This window comes from Neophocaena asiaeorientalis, unplaced genomic scaffold, assembly GCF_003031525.2.
Source record: "Neophocaena asiaeorientalis asiaeorientalis breed wild unplaced genomic scaffold, Neophocaena_asiaeorientalis_V1.1 scaffold363, whole genome shotgun sequence".
Classification (NCBI taxonomy): Eukaryota; Metazoa; Chordata; class Mammalia; order Artiodactyla; family Phocoenidae; genus Neophocaena; species Neophocaena asiaeorientalis.
In genome coordinates this window covers 1,713,742-1,730,842 of record NW_020172006.1, presented here as the reverse complement: position 1 = coordinate 1,730,842, position 17,101 = coordinate 1,713,742, and the positions used below count along the sequence as shown (strand labels likewise).

The 17,101-nt window shown below is 44.8% G+C and overlaps 1 protein-coding gene across 1 annotated transcript in view; it reads left to right on the top strand.

The window, feature by feature from the left end:
• Nucleotides 1-17,101, top strand: part of TENM4 (teneurin transmembrane protein 4) — a 383,303-nt gene that overhangs the window by 200,496 nt on the left and 165,706 nt on the right. Inside the window, exon 8 of the mRNA XM_024749719.1 lies at nt 709-919. Within this exon, the coding sequence (XP_024605487.1) occupies nt 709-919 (211 nt within the window). The remainder of the gene's footprint in view (nt 1-708; nt 920-17,101) is intronic.

Genomic DNA, 17,101 nt, shown 5'->3' with positions numbered 1-17,101 from the left:
CAAGGGGGGGAGGCCCCCCTTCCCCAAAAAAAAAAAAAAAAAAGATAGACAGGTAGACAGTTGCACGATTTGCTTGCCAGTAGGCCGGCAGGACTTCCCCAACAACTGCCTATTGTTAGCACTGTGTGACTGACTTCAAGTCTCTCACACTAGTAGACTTGGGTCATTCGGCACTTGTGTTTGACACAGCATGTAATTATTGATAGTTTTGAGCTAATCCAGTTTAGTTCCCTTAAAACTGCTCCCTGAAACTGGAGCTTTGAGAAAGGGTCATTGACGAAAGGAAGATAGTATAAATCAAACTTCCGTTTGCACTTGACTGACATTTAAGCCACATCCAGTGCTCCAAGCCCAATCCTAGACCCCTGGGATTCCTGCCCGCCATCACCTGCATGGGGTTGGAGTTCAAACAGTCATGAAGTGTCTGGGTTTCTGATCACTGGAAAAGCATGGTTGTCCTGTGCAAACTCTGAGACTTAAAATTAATCCACTAAATACAATGCACTCACAAGAGTATCAGGAGACTATTACCAGGGAAAAATGGCTTCTGGGAAGGAGTTGGAGTTGGTTGGTCAACCTTCACATGGCTTTAGCCTCTTTTGCCTGGTTCAGGTTGTATTTCCCCGTATCCTCCCCGGCAGAAGCCTGAAGAACCTAGCATTGTGGTGAAGCAGGTCCACTGCTAATTATGCTCTCTTTGTACTTCAGTTTGACTTTGTGGAGCTGCTGGATGGAAGGAGGCTCTTGACCCAGGAAGCACGGAGCCTAGAGGGACCCCAGCGCCAGTCTCGGGGAGTCGTCCCCGCTTCTAGCCATGAGACGGGCTTCATCCAGTATTTGGATTCAGGAATCTGGCACCTGGCTTTTTATAATGATGGGAAGGAGTCTGAAGTGCTTTCCTTTCTCACCACTGCCATTGGTAAGGAAGCTCCACCCTTCTGGGTCTGTGGGATATTGTCTCTTCGGATGAGAGGACACTTGGGGATCCTGGGAGTTGAAGTGGACAAGGGGATGTGTCTTGCCCAGAGCTGCAGAGGCCACCCGGCCTGAGGCCATCCTGACTGGGCTTGCCGGACCAGGGTTGGGAATGAGATGCAGGGAAACGGGGGAAGGGAGTGACAGGAGGAGCTGGAAGGCCATGTTGGGCTGGCACCTGAGCCCAGCGCTGTTGCCCGCCGCCTTCTTTCTGTTATCTGTGGCCTAGTGTGTGGAGTAGCAGCTACATTTAAACACCAAGGGGCAAAACTGACAAGGAGACAGGAGTTCTTGTTACTTCTCTGCGTCACCTATATTCGTCCTAATAATCTCCCTTGGTTTCAACTCACTGATCTGTTATTTGGGTTTTTGGTTTCTTACGTGAGCTTTTGTTTGCTTGTTTGTTTTGCTTTTGGAGCCAACAACCCCTGGCAGATGAGGATAAAAAAAAAGATAAAGGCTTGGCAAGAGGGTGAGAATAGCCATGCAAAGGGCTGGATGAACAGTCTGATCAGATGGGGGTTTTGTAGAGAACCGAGATGTCCTGAGCTCTGGCGGACGACAAGCCCGGAGGATTTAAATGAGCTCTTAGCAGCTTCTTGTCCCTCATAGCGAAAGAGTTCTCATTCAGAGAGAGCGCCTTGGCCACCTCACAAGCCTGTGGGTGTCTGGGGAGCCTGGCATCCTGTCTTAAGACATTTTTCTTCTTTATGCATATACTGCACGGAATTTGTCTCCTTCTTAGATCACCACAATGCGATATATGATGCGTTGGGCTCAGTGGTTCAGGTCAGAAAACGTTGCTTTGGTTTATATCAGAAGCGCAGTGACACAGCCTGGAGATAAAATCCCCTACAGGAAAATAAAACTTCCAGAAGACAAAACTCCACTAACCAGAACGCTTAGGGATGGATTTTCTGCTTAGTAAAAACCTGTGTGTGTGTCTTTTTTACATCTTTATTAGAGTATAATTGCTTTACAATGGTGTGCTAGTTTCTGCTTTATAACAAAGTGAATCAGTTATACATATACATATGTTCCCATATCTCTTCCCTCTTGCGTCTCCCTCCCTCCCACCCTCCCTATCCCACCCCTCCAGGCGGTCACAAAGCACCGAGCTGATCTCCCTGTGCTATGCGGCTGCTTCCCACTAGCTATCTACCTTACGTTTGGTAGTGTATATATGTCCATGCCTCTCTCTCGCTTTGTCCCAGCTTACCCTTACCCCTCCCCATATCCTCAAGTCCATTCTCTAGTAGGTCTGTGTCTTTATTCCTGTCTTACCCCTAGGTTCTTCATGACATTTTTTTTCTTAAATTCCATATATATGTGTTAGCATACGGTATTTGTCTTTCTCTTTCTGACTTACTTCACTCTGTATGACAGACTCTAGGTCCATCCACCTCATTACAAATAGCTCAATTTCGTTTCTTTTTATGGCTGAGTAATATTCCATTGTATATATGTGCCACATCTTCTTTATCCATTCATCCGATGATGGACACTTAGGCTGTTTCCATGTCCTGGCTATTGTAAATAGAGCTGCAATGAACATTTTGGTACATGACTCTTTTTGAATTATGGTTTTCTCAGGGTATATGCCCAGTAGTGGGATTGCTGGGTCATATGGTAGTTCTATTTGTAATTTTTTAAGGAACCTCCATACTGTTCTCCATAGTGGCTGTACCAATTCACATTCCCACCAGCAGTGCAAGAGGGTTCCCTTTTCTCCACACCCTCTCCAGCATTTATTGTTTCTAGATTTTTTGATGATGGCCGTTCTGAGTGGTGTGAGATGATATCTCATTGTAGTTTTGATTGGCATTTCTCTAATGATTAATGAAGTTGAGCATTCTTTCATGTGTTTGTTGGCAGTCTGTATATCTTCTTTGGAGAAATGTCTATTTAGGTCTTCTGCCCGTTTTTGGATTGGGTTGTTTGTTTTTCTGTGTTGTTTTGAGTTCACCTCAAAACTCTGTCTTGGTCCTTGGCTGGGAGCCTCTCTGACATGGGAAATGGAGTTGAATAAAAACCTCTGAATCTGGTTGTTGGTTCCTAAAACTCTTGCAAGACCCAGGTTCTTCCTCCTAAACAGCAGTGGTCGTTTTCAGGCCATTTTCCTCTTATTTGCAATTTTGCCCATAGAGTTGAGGCGGAGAATACCTTCCCATTAAATACGGTGCACAGTGTATAGGCTTCTGCCGTAACTGCAGGCTCAGCATTCTGCCCTCTTAGCAAAATGAGGGAGGTGGAGCTGTTAGGCTACATCAGCTCCGGGGTAGGAAATGTCGCTTTGTGCTGTCCTTACTTTGGAAGTGTCTGTCCTAGCTGCTGGTCTGTGCAGTCTTGGCTGCCGCTGTGCTGTTGGTTTCCTCCCTTGATGCCTTCTTTTGAGGTGCAGTAGAAAGTGTGCTCACTTCTAAGTCTCCACCACTAATTTGTGTTCTGGCCCTGCACAAATTCCATCTCTTGGTTCCTTGAGACTCGAATTTGAGGTTGCCGCTCGGTGGTTAGCCCAGGAGGCTGTCGGCGCAGCCGTTTCCCGTCATGGGAGAGCCAGTCTGGTCCCCACGACCAATTAGACTGACACTCGGCAGGGTCTGCCAGGCTCCAGACCCTGGTTCTTCTCTCTTTCTGGACACGGTGGCTTCAATTTAGAGACATGTTTTTCAAGTCATTAGTGGTGCCTGAGTTTCAGCTTCACGGTCTCACAGCCTGATTTCTCTTAGGTGCAGTATCATGCTTGCGCAGAACTAGGGTCTCCTACAATCAGAATTCTGTATTTTTAATAACTGAGCACAAATATGAAAGGAAATTCATACAAACCCCCAAAGAAAGCTACTTTTAATTAGGATGTGCCTCTCAGAGAAAGATGATGTAGGTACAGTTAGGTACCTTTGGCACCTCTTGGCTTGTCAGAGCTGGCTGACCTGTTTTGTCATAATTAAGGAGATGGAGCTTGCTTTTCCCTCAGGTTCTCCTGTTCTCACGTAAATGATGAAATCTGTCTTCACCTCCTTTAACCCTGTAATGTCTTTTCGATCCGTTAGGCTGTATTGTGCTTCTCAGAGTTATGTGAACCACCTGGTGTCTTGTTACAATGCAGACTCTGCTTCAGTCGGTCAGGCTGGGTGTTTAGAGTCTGCCTGTTGCACCAGCACCCGGTGAGATGCTGCTCATCTGTGGCCCACATTCTGAGTAACAAGGGGTTACAGTATCTTATGGGGGGGGGTGTCTCAAATATTGTAGTACAAAGGAATCACCTGGGAAGTGAGTCTAAAATTCAGATTCCTGGGCCTTTTCCCAGGAGGCCTGAGGTAGAGCCCAGGTGATCCTGATTCTGGGGGTCGGTCTGTCAACTAAGCTATGAAAACAAATGCCTTTGGGCTTCCCTGGTGGCGCAGTGGTTGAGAGTCCGCCTGCCGGTGCAGGGGACACGGGTTTGTGCCCCGGTCCGGGAGGATCCCACACGCCGCGGAGCGGCTGGGCCCGTGAGCCATGGCCGCTGAGCCTGTGCATCCGGAGCCTGTGCTCCGCAGCAGGAGAGGCCACAACAGTGAGAGGCCCGCGTACCGCAAAACAAACAAACAAACCAAATGCCTTCCGAGCACTACTTTCCATTCCTTCCTTCTCTCACTGCCCCATGTTAGCTCTGTGACCACAGTCAGTCACATCACCTCTGTGAGCCTCATCTTTCTTGTCAGGAAAATGAAACGATAATAGTACTTGGCAATCCCCATTGTGAAGATTGGAGAGAATGAATATAAAGTGCCCGGCCCAGGCTTCGATACATGGAAGTGGTTAATATTCTCTCCCATCCCCTTTCCCTGTCCACCTTTCTCTCCCTGCCTTTCTGACTCGTCTGTCTTCCTTCAAGCTACAGTGATTGTTTAATGAATACTTTTTTTTTTTTAATACAAAAACAGACTGACTCTGATGTTGCTATTAATCCCTCTCTCCCCAAGTCTCTGGCATTGCGTCTCAGCTGTCTTTGGTCGTTACCTGTGAACCATGAGTCGTAATTTGTCTTGGCAGGTTAATTAAAAGTTTAGGTCTTGTTTTAGTGAAGTCATTATAGTCCCAATATACAATTGTAACTCTCAGGTTTTGCTTAACACACAAATTGGAATGTGGCCCTCCCTCCGTTCCACGCTGAAATGCAGAGCTAGAATTTAAGAAGATCTGAGATGTCAGAATCCAGAGTATTTATGTCTGTTTGTAATTAAGTAGTGGGAGAAATAATTGTGTTTAATTTAACAAATGGCTATATTGTGTACGTTTTTGCTTTTCCCTCCATTTAATGCAATCCAGCTGATGATTTTAAGTTAAATAAGTTTCTCTTTTGCCTTCAAAAAATCTAAAAGCACTTTACAAACTGTGTACACAAATATATATACACGGAGATGTGCTGCTGACGGAGCTCCCTCTGAACTAGATGCATTTTCTCTCTCACCCACACACACATGCACACAAGCCACTGAAACTGAGCACATTTTAGAATAAAACATGGCAGCTGTTTTCAGAAGGAATGGCCTTTCCCCCACACGCAGAGATCTCGAATTTGAAGGTTATGTTTTTTCTGGTTCTGGCTCCGTTGGGGGGTGGGTGACCTGGCTGACCCCGAGTACTGAAGGAAGTAGGAAGATGTATACCAGTAGCTAAATTATAATTCACCATTGCCATTTACACAGGGCTTTAAATACATTCTCTAAGCCCTGCAGTAACTCCACATGGCGATTATTTTTATTTTCACCCCCTATTGTAGATGAGGAAATTGAGGTTCAGGGATGTTTTGAGAAAAGCCAGGACTTGAATTTGTATCTGTCTGACTCCAGAGTTCACGATCTTCCTTCTTTAGTCATCTGCCTCTTTTCAGGATCAAGCCCCCTTTTTTGGATATTACACTTACTTTGGTTTTCCACCTGTTCATTCATTCCGCAGACATTCAGAGAGTGCCTACTGTGTGTTAGGGACCATGCTTAGCTCTCTTCTGTGTGTAAGAAAGAACGAGAACCTTAGAGAATTCTCATTTTGATCTCAACTTTACAGATGAAGAAACTGAGACTCAAGAGAATTTAATTGACTAGCCCAAAGTCACACAGTCAGTAAGGGCAGAGCTAGGATGGAAACTTGGTCTCCAAATCCCATGTTCTGTCCATGATGCCAGAGTGTCTTACTGTTTGGTCTGATAAAATAAATATTTCATTTCTCTTTGTATTATATGGAATATAATTTCCCCTTTATTAATGTGCCTCCAATATAAGTAAGCATCTTAAATCAACATAGGAAGTTTTCTTGAGAAGTCACTAAAAAGACCATGAAAAAAATCTCACGACATCCAAAATTTTAAAAATAAAAATACCTTTGTATGCATTGCTTGCAACCCCAAGACCTGACGAGTCAGTGTTGCAGTGTTTTGGGCCTCTAGATGTAGCATCTTAGCCTTTAATTTTGGTTGATGCTGAAGCATAAAAGGACAGATCACCCTGACATTGTGGCAGTGTGAGGCAAGTTGGAAAATAACAGAGGTTACCCCACAGTGAATTTAGAAACCCAGAGAAAAGAAATTAGAATCCTTGTTAGCAAACATAGACCCTGGTAATTTTACGAGAAACATGCCCTGGTCTTCCTGGTCTGAGGACATTTCATGGTAGTTAAAGAGGAGGTTCCTTTCGTTCAGGCCTAGGCAGCTGCTATAAATTGACCTATTCTATGTCCAGGGACTAGAAGCAGATCTAATCCTTCCATCCTACCTTCCTTCCTTTCCTCCTTTATCCAAAAATGATTACATTCCTGCCCTTTCCTAAGGTGGAGATACAGAGAAGGTATAACTTGGTTTCTGGCCAAAGTAGTTCATGGTCTTGACTAAGGTGATGAGCATTTACATAGTAAGTGCCTCTAATCCAGGAAGAGAGAAAGAAGGGTCACTGGTGGAGTCCCTGGTCAAAGTGCCATGAGGGCTGGAGGAAGACAGGGGCACGTCCAGCCAGATGGGTCAGGGAGGGCTCTCTGGATGAGTGACACATGATGGGACCTCAAAGGATGGGTAGAATTCTCACATTTAAAGGAGGAAATGGCAGGGGTTTGTTGAGGATGTTATTCCAGGTAGCAGGAAGAGCGTGACCGGAAGAGAGGTAGGCAGAGAATTATGTGCTGGCTGTGGGGAGCCACCGTCCTGATTGGCTAGAGCAAGGATGCGTTGACGGGGACAAGTGAGTTATCAGGGAGCACCTTGAATGCCACCCTAAGGGAGAAGCTCATTCTGCAGGTATGAGGTGCCATTGCAGGCTTTGAGCAAGGGAATAAAATGATGAGAGCTGCAAGCTTTATCTTGCGGCGCCCAGAACAAGTGCCCATTAATGTATATAACAGAGGAAGTTTCCTGGGATTGAGCTTTGTGATTTCATGAGAAAAAAGAAGAGGGCGGTGGAGGGGGAGCCAGGAAGGACAGGAGGACAGTTCAATAGCACTAGTGGTGTTTTTATTCGCTGTCCCTGCAACCCATTCCTCTTTATTCCCAGGTGTAAATAGATACTTGCACATGAGCTTCTTCTGTCTTACAACGGTCATCAAAGTTGGGTTTTTCAGGATTTTCCAGAGACCAGTGGACGGTGCTGTTTGTATATTCCCCTTGCTTTGACTGGGTAAGACTACTCTGGGTGCATCTGCAAGGATCTAGAGAGAAAAATCTCTGACATTATGTACTGTGGTTTGTTTAAACACCCGCACTACCTCAAAGAAGAAACTAAGGAGTGATTGAGAAATGATTTTCAGTTTCTCATAAGCTCTGCCCCCCCCTTCCCCATATCCCCTTCTTCTGAATTATAAGATATAATACAGCAATGACGAATCAAGGTCTCTCGGTAATCAATTTAACCTTCTTGTAAATGACATTGGAAGCACTCTGTGAAATTTCTACTGAAAACACCTCTTTGGAAAAGTGCCGTGTGAATTTACCTCTCCCTGATAACAGCGATTTATTGGGAGCAATCTGGTGTAAGTGGAATGAAATTGTAGGTGGGAGGTAGAACTCAAGTCAGCACACTGGAGACAGACTGTGGCCAAAAATCTGTTCAGTGGAGGAGAGCTTGGAATATCAGAGCCCTTCACCTGCAGCCTGGAGACCAGCCCTGCCAGCAGCTGTCCTTGCAGATGACAGGGCGGGGTTCCCACCACCTCCACACCACCCCCTCCTCTGCCTCTGCCATCTATTTTGTAAATTATCTGGGACCTGGGGCCTCGAGGACAGGAAAGAAGCAAAGGGAGCTCAAGGACACAGTAGGTATTAGCAATAAAGCTTGTCTCTCCATGGGAATAGTTAGAAATGAATTTAGTGTTCAGGTAACAAGATCTCTGCTAGAGTGGCCTCTAAGTGGGATTTTGATGTTCTCATGTACACTTTCGATCTAGGGCAGGCCCATCCAGGGCCAGTACAGCAATTCAGCATGGCATCAGGGACCAGCCTCATTCTGCCCTTGCGCTCTGCCATCCTCAGCTCTGGCTGTTGCTTTCATGCTTGCCTCTCATGGTCCTAAGGTGGCTGCTGCAGCTCCAGGACTCACATCTGCATGTCAGGCAGGAAAAAAAAAGATAGGGGAGAGAAGTAGGGAAGCCAGTTTTTTCCTAAAACCCTCAGCTTACATTTCTTTCGCAGAGCTGTGTCCCTTGGACATTCAGAGATGTAAGGAAGTCTGAGGAATATTTTTAGCTTGCCACCTTGGCACTCGAAACAAAAGGAAGAGGGGAAGTGAATATGGGGTCATCGGTGTCTGCCACAGGCTTCACTGTTTGGTCTGTTTGGTTCAGTAAAGTATTCACTGACAGCCTCTTACTGTGTGCCAGCCCCTGGCCTGGGTATTTAGGTGCAGCCATGAGGCACATGTGGTGCCGCCTTTGATGTCCTCACAGGCTGGTAAGTGAGGCTAAATGAGGCTGAGAAAAAGGAGAAGCTGCCCATATACCTGAGGAGGAGGGAAGAGCCTTGGTTCAGTCTCTTTACAACGCATAAGGCAGCAAGGACTTCTTTATTAAGGCTCAAAGCCCCTTGTGTGCTGCTTTAAGGGGCCAGCAGGAGGAGCAGGTCCAGAGTGGTTGCAGGCAGATTTAGACACTACATCTGTTCATATTCTCATTCAACCAGTGTTCGCTAGTTGCCTTTTACCCGCCACGTCCTGAGCAGGCATTGGTGTCCGTGGTATATTAAATAGCCATGCTTCCTGCCCTCGGGAGTTTACAGACATGCTTGAGACAATATGAGATAGATTCTTAAGTTTAATTACAATCATCCAATATACGTGTAAGTGTATAATGGTAACTGGTAAGTATTCATTGTAGTAAAGAAGAGAAAAGGGTACTCTGGAGAAACAAACAGGGGACCTAATTTAGATGGCTGGGACAGGGGTAGATATTCGTTGTTTAGATGAAGGTTTTGGGGAAGAATACACCAAGCAGAGGGAAGAGCATGTGCAAAGGCCCTGGGATAGGCAAGAGCTGGGAGTTCAAGGAACTTCGAGATGGTCACAGTGTGGGATGCGGGTATCAAAGCGCAGAATGGTATCAGGTAAGGCTGGAGAGGTGCTAGGAGCCAGACCGTACTGGCTTTAACATGGCACGTGAAGAGCTTCGTTTTGTTTTGTTTTTTAATCTGTCCTAAGGGTAGCAGGAAGCCATTGTGGGACTCTGAGCTGGAGTAACCTAATCTGATTTACATATTGGAAAGTTTCTCCAGCTGTAGGAGCTGGGACACCAGTTAGGAGGCTGTGACAGTGGTCTCGGCAGGGGCTCAGGCTGGCCTGGGCCAGGATGGAGGCCTTGGAAATGGAGATAAATGAATCGATTTGAGCTGTCTACCACCCCTTGGAGATTATTGGCAAACCACAGGTGTTAAGATAACGTTTCCTAAGGAAAGAGATTTAAGCAAGGAGAGAAAAGGGTTGGAGAATGGTCTGTTTTCCGGGTGAGTGAAGACAGGCAGCTGGTGGGAGGGAGCTGGGAGAAGGTGCTGGGGGAGGGTCAACAGAAAGAGTCCAGATATTTCTGGGCTCTTCTATATCAGCATTTTGGCCTTCTTCCTCCACCCATAGCCAGAGCTCCCATTTCACTTTGGTTTATGTGTTTTTTTTTTTTTCTTCTTCTTCTGAGTTAGAACTTTATTTATTTATTTTTTAGCATCTTTATTGGAGTATAATTGCTTTACAACAGTGTGTTAGTTTCTGCTTTATAACAAAGTGAATCAGCTATACATATACCTACATCCCCATATCTCCTCCCCCTTGCATCTCCCTCCCTCCCACCCTCTCTATCCCACCTCTCTAGGTGTACACAAAGCACCGAGATGATCTCCCTGTGCTATGCGGCTGCTTCCCACTAGCTAGCTATTTTACGTTTGGTAGTGTATATATGTCCATGCCACTCTCTCACTTCGTCCCAGCTTACCCTTCCCCCTCCCCATGTCCTCAAGTCCATTCTCTACATCTGCGTTTTTATTCCTGTTTATGTTTTTGTTACTTTGGGATTACATCTGGCAGGAGCCTACGAAAAAAACGTTTTGTTTATTTAAATCACACTTTTAAAGATAAGAAAACCACAGCTTAGAGAAGTCCCATGACTTGTCCAGGGTCACACAGCCTGGCAAAGCCAAGATCATAATGAGAGCAGTCTGTTGATTGAACACTGATTCCATGCCAGGCACCATACAGGGTGCAGTGTCAGTTCCCAAACACCCTGGAAGTTAGATTACGTGCGTTTCTACGTTATAAATAAAGAACCGAGCCTCAGAGATCGATGCTATTTGCCAAGATCTCTTAAGTAGGAAATAGAGCTAGGTTAGCAACCCAGAGCCCATGTTCTTTCTCTTACATCTCAGTGACCACGTTTCTGGTGTGTGATGACACTCTCACAGTACACTCTCGCAGTCAGAGAATCATCAAGGTAGCCGGGGTCCTAGAGATCATGGCATTCACATCTCCTAGGCTCACAGGGTGCAGGCAGTGGGCCTGCCATCCCCGCCTGCAGGGCTCCCATCTGCCCGGGCCTGAAGAACAGGCTGACCTGTACTGACTCCTGCTGAAGGAGCCCCAACTCCCACCCCCATTCAGGTGGAGTTTCCAATAGAAGATATTTTATCAGCAATGGTTTAATGTTTATGTGACAGATGATTAGTTTTTATTTTCTGATGGCTCTTTTTTCTCTCACTTGATAAAGGCAGCTTCTTCTCCCCATCTTGCCGGCCAGCTTCACCATTTCAGAACAGCAGCTGTAAGAGCGTTCTCACCGTGGTGTCCTCTTCTTTCCCTTTTCAGTACCGCTGATGTGTGGGACATGACTAAATACATGGCCTCCTGTTCTGTGACGCCCTCTGAGGAATAACCCTGACCCAAGTCTGCTGGACTTGGCATTGGCAGTAAATAGTTGAGATTGTCGCCATGGCCAGAGAGATGGTGTGGTCCAGAGAAAGGGCAAAGGCTTTGGAGTGAAACAGACCTGGGTTTCAATTCTGGCTGCACTGTCTGTGAGCTGTGGGACATTGGATAGGTCTGAACTTCACCTAACTCACCTGTAGTTAGGATTAAAACCTACTTTAGAGAGTCTGGCAATGCCATGAAAGCAGTTGGTTTCAGGATAAGTTCTCAGCACGTTTTTAAGGGTCTCTTAATGATTTAGCATTTGCTGAACATCAGCTTTGGTAAGGGCTGGAGGCTCATCAGTGAATAAAACAGAAGCTTTGCCCCCGAAGAGCCTGCAGTCCACTGGGAGAATTGACCCTTTCATAAATAATTCCAATAGAATGTGGTCTGTGCCAACAGGGAGGTCTGGGCGAGCTCCCATGGGAGCAGAGCAGCTACCTCTGCTGGGGATGCAGGAGGAGGTTGTGAGGCATGAAGGACTTATGGTGAGAAAAGTGCTTTGTGAGCTGGAAAGCAGTGTGCAAATATTCATTATTACCAGCTTGGGGCCAGAGCAGAAGTGAGAACCAGAAAGGAACTATAGAGAAAGAGTTACTTTAAAAAAAATTAATAAATAAAGGAGAAATAGTAACCATCTCTGCTCAATGACAGACGTGGTCACTGTGGATCAGGCAGGAAAGGACCATTATTAGCTTTTAGAGATGAGAAGACAGAGTCTTTGAACAGTGACTCACAGGAGGACATGAAGCCAGGTCTTCCTTGGTCAGTGAGCACCAACTGAAAGGTCAAAGGTCACAGATACTCCCTGCAGCCTAGGACCTTCTTCCATGAACATTAACTTCTTGTGAGCAGCTTGAAGGGAGGAAGGCACAACTGCTAGTTCAGGGCACTGCCGGGCACCTGGCTGAGTGATGTTCTTTCTGTCCTGGGAGCTTTGTGCATTCCACGGCTGCTGGATTCAGGGGGTAGAGCAACTCTGAAACTGGTTCAGGTCTGCAGTTCACAAATGGAAATGCGGGCTCCAGAACATTCCAAGGCACTAACAGTTATTTGTTCTTTTAAATTTGATCTTCTGATTGCGTAGGGAACTTCTCAAATGCCGCATTCTAGTTTCACGTTTTGTCGGTCTTTACAAACTCCTCCCTGCCTCTCTGAAATCACTTGGCAAAATTAATGATATTAATATTAACAGCTACTGTTTATTCACTGCATAATGCATCTAAGTGTTATCCTGGATGTTTTAGATAAACCGTTTCAGACTCTTAACAACAGGCATGCAAAGTAGGTATTTTTTCTCCAGAGGAAAGTGGAACTCAGAGTGATTAGATGACTAAGCAGGAGTTTCATACCTGGTCAGTGAACGAGCTGGGATTTGAATCCAGGTCTCCCTGGCTCCAGTATCCACACTTTTCCCCGTATGTGCTTTCCCACTCATGCCTTTGTGTGAGAGTGCCTGGTGTATCTACTGGAAGTGGGTAGAGGGCATGAATGGGATGGTTCCCAGAGAAGAGCCTAGAAAATGAGCTTAGGGCCAGCCTGGCAAGGGCTTTATGGACCAGCTTAAAAGTCTGGTTTTGAAGGCAGTGGGGAGCACAGGAGAGTTTTTAAGCAAAGATGTAGCTTGATTTGGGGCTTGGATGGATCTCTTTGGCAGTGGTTTATACAAATGGGTTAGTTTCTCAGACTAAAATAGGAGGAAGAATTGGAAGACTGATTCAGTAACCAGTATGGTTAGATGAGAGAAGAGGGCCTGAATTGGGAAAGTGCTACAGTTTTGTATAAAGGAAAAGATGCATTCAAGGACATTATAGACTAGTTTTCTTGACCACTTTGCTGTCAGGAAGTGTCAACCTCGGAGAATGGATACATAGTGATATTGTTAATTCAATTAGGAAATAAGTAGGGGAAATGGATTTGTTGGGGGAAGGAGGTAGGGAGATGGTCAATTCACATTGGATTTGAGCTGCTCATAGGATTTCCAAGTGGGTGTCAGTTGTTGTCAGTTACCAGCAGGCAGATGGATAAACAGGCATTGACTTGGCGTAGCTCTGACCTGGAGACAGATGGATATCTTGGGTGTCGTGGTGTGGATGTGAGCGGGCAGAGCCCTGAGAAGCAGGGAGTCCAGGATGGAACCCCAGTATTCAGAGGGTAGGTAGGGGAGAGAGACACAGAGATTCGTCTTAGAGAAAAGTTGGAGAGCTCATGATGAAGAAGCTGCTGGTATTGGTCATTAGGAGGTCATTGGCAACGTTAGTGGGAGCGTTTCCACCCCTGTTGCAGGTGGAAGCAGGGTCACCACAAGTTCAGGAGTAAGAGGCGTTGACTAGAAACAATTCCTTCTAGACAGAGCAGGGAAGGAGACAGATGGGAGTAACCTGAGGAGGAGGCAAGTTCAAGGAAAGGTTTACATAAGGTGGGGGGAGTTTTGAGCGTGTTGTCAGCTGCAGGAGAGGAGCCAGGGGAGGAGATTGGAGGCCCAGGAGAGAGGGGAGGTGATTGATGCAAGGGGCGGGGGAGGGGAGACACAGAACGGAGGGCTCATCCTAGGAAAGGAGGGGAGACACCTCTTCCTGTGGGACGGGAAGGGGTAGTGAAGATGAGAAAAGGTGAAGTGAGGTTTGAAGGTGGAGGAGAGAGGAATACAGGGTAGGGTGTGTGCTGATCTCAGGGTCAGCAGCGCTTCCTAGAAATGGGTTGCCTTATTGCGTAAGCCCTCTGTGGCCCGTACTGTGTGTGTACCCTTCCGTGTAAAGGAAGCCTCAAGGCGGCACTGAATCGGATCAGTTATATTGTGTCATAAAGCAGGAGAAAGAGGGGGAACACGGCTTAGTGGTTAGAGAGTGGATTTGAATCCAGATGGCCTGGTTTGCATCCAGTCTCTGCCACTTAGCAGTGTGACCTTGGGCAAGATACATAACCCTCAGTTTCCTTATCTGAAAAATGATGATAATATTAGTACCCGTACTGAGAACAATGCTGGGCACATGACAGGTGCCGTACAAGGGTTTGTTATTGTTATTGGCAATGACAGTCACTAATTGTTTTCGGTGCTTATGGGGCCCCAGGAGCGAGCTAAGTGTTGTACATGCATTATCTAACTTAAATTTTGTAGCAGTCCCAGGGAAGCAGGAGAAATTTCTTTCTTTATATAGATGAAGAAATAAGGTTCAGAGAAATTAACAGACTTGTCCATAGTCACACAAGGAGTAAGGGCAGAGCCAGGATTTGAATCTAGAACAGTCTGACTCCAAATCTATGCTCTTTCTACACTGGCTTTTCTCTACTTTCCCTGGGCCCCTCCCAAGTCGGGACCCATTTCCCTTGGGTCCCAAGTCGGGACCCATTTCCCTTGGGTCCCGTTTCCCAGGGTAACGGGTAACTATCTGAGGCTCTGCTCTGAGGACACTGCAGGGTGTGTACTTTGTCAGTCCTTAGTGCTTGTCTGGGCCAAAGAATTTGCACCTAAGGATCTCTACTGAGAGAAGCTCCTTTTTCTTCACAATCAAGCGCGGGTTTAGTGATTGCAAATCTAACAGAGGTTTGGGAGGGTTTCTTGCTGTTTAAACAGAGCAGAGGATCTTCTGGTGAAATGACGGGACTATGAGTGTTATATGAAGGGTTATAAAAAAGCGTAGGCCAGAAACCTCCAAACATCTGGTTTCACTTTGAGTAGCTGCTTGTTCATGCCTTTATCTGAGCAGCACGCGTGTTCGGGCCTAATGGAAACACAGTTTGTTTCATTCCTGGTTTCATATTACATGTCAGCCTGATTTTTTATTTTCATTTGTGTCAGAGGCCAAAGAATCCATGCACGAGTGCAAGGGATGGACAGTAAATTTTGAAAAAGCGAGGAAAAGCCCTATGCACTAAAGCAGGAAGACTAGGATGGTGTTTTTCACAAATATAGTTGGAGTTTTCTCAACCCTATAAACGCAAGCTATTCCTTGGAAAGCTTTCGTTTGGGAAATTGTTTGTACCACCATTATCTCTTTCTTTTAAATGATTGAGGAGGAAAGTGAAATCTGTCGAGCTTCTCATAGGTGCCGAGTACTACACTAAGCACAGTTTATTTACATGAACTCATTTTAATTCTCATAACCAACTTGTGCCATCAGAGTCATTATCCCCGTTTTCCAGATGAGGGGATTGCATTCAGGGTCGCACAGAATCAGAGCTAGGATTCAAATGCACGTATATCTGATTCATACTTATTTTGCAAGTTTCCAGCACTTTTTGGGTGCCCTGTGCTGAGATTTGTTTTTTTGTGTTCAATAAGTGATTAAAAACTCCTCTGATCACAATACTAGGTCACAACAATATTGAAAATGAAAGACAGAAAAGATACTTGGTGTAATAAAGAACATTGATTTCTAGTCAAAAGCCAACGCTTGCTGGTTAAATATTAGATAAATTCCTTTTAAAACTAGTAATAGATGAGGGTGTATCTATTAGTTAGCATTGTTTTAGAAGTTCTGGCTTAAGTGACATAAGACATGAAACAGAAACAAGAGGCAAAGACAAAGCTATCATTACTTGTGACAAAAACATTAATCAAAAAACTACTTAATAGTTAATAAAACTATTTGTAACTGGGGTACAAAAAACAGCTTTTCAAAAGTCAGTAGATTTCCCATGTACTTGCAATAACCAGTTATGAAATATAATGAAAAATGTCCCAGTCAAAAAAAAATCAATAAAAATTAAAATATCATCTTCATGAGAACTATATGTGACCTATGTGACAAAAACTGCAAAATTTTATTAAGAGCTACAAAATAGGACATGAATAATTAGGGAATATAACATGTTCCCAGATGAGAAGGCAAGCTACTCTAATTATGTCAATTTATCAGTTTAATGGAATGCCAAACAGAATCCTAAAGGGAATTTGGGGGGTTTGATTGAAGGGTTTAAGACGTCATCTGGAATAATAAACAGATGAAAGCATGAAAGAGATTCTAAAAAGAATAATGAAAGGGTGCTCATCTTTAGAGATATTAACGTGTCCTAATTCTATAATAAAAGAGAATAGGAATCAAGCAGATTGATGAAATAAAATCACCTAGAAATAGTACCAGTTGTATGTAAAATTTTAATATTTGAAAAAGGAAGAATTGCACACTAATGGAGAAGAAAAGGCTGAGTCAAGAAATGTTGTTGGAATAACTTGGAAAAGCATCAGCTTCAACCAGAGGCTACCAAGTGGTATTCAGAGGGATAGATGTACCCAGTAGACACAGAAAAGGATTTTTAGCCTGCAGTGTTGGCCCAATATTTAAAAGTTGGATGATTTCCCATAAAACTATAGGTTTATGGCTTACCTTGAAAAATTAGAAGACCAAAAACTTCCCGCACAGACAAGCTGCCTCCCCTCAAATACTCTGTAATTCTCCCCAGTCTCCACTTCATCCTTTTTCTTCTACCCGACCTGCTTTACTCCTTTAACTTACCTGCCTGGCTCCTGGAGGAATTTGAGTTTTCACTCTCCGATTCAGACTTCACCTCACACCATATGGCAAAATAAATTCATGATGGATTAAAGAGTAAATACTTAAAAGTCAAAGTTAAAGAGGATAAAACCCAATACTTGCCATTTCTCTGGCTTAAGGACTTTTAAGCTTGAAAGTCATTGAGGAAATCACGAAGGAAAAAGACTAGCAAATGTTCACATAAAAATGTAAAACTTCCATGTCTTATAAGACTTATCAAAATAAGAA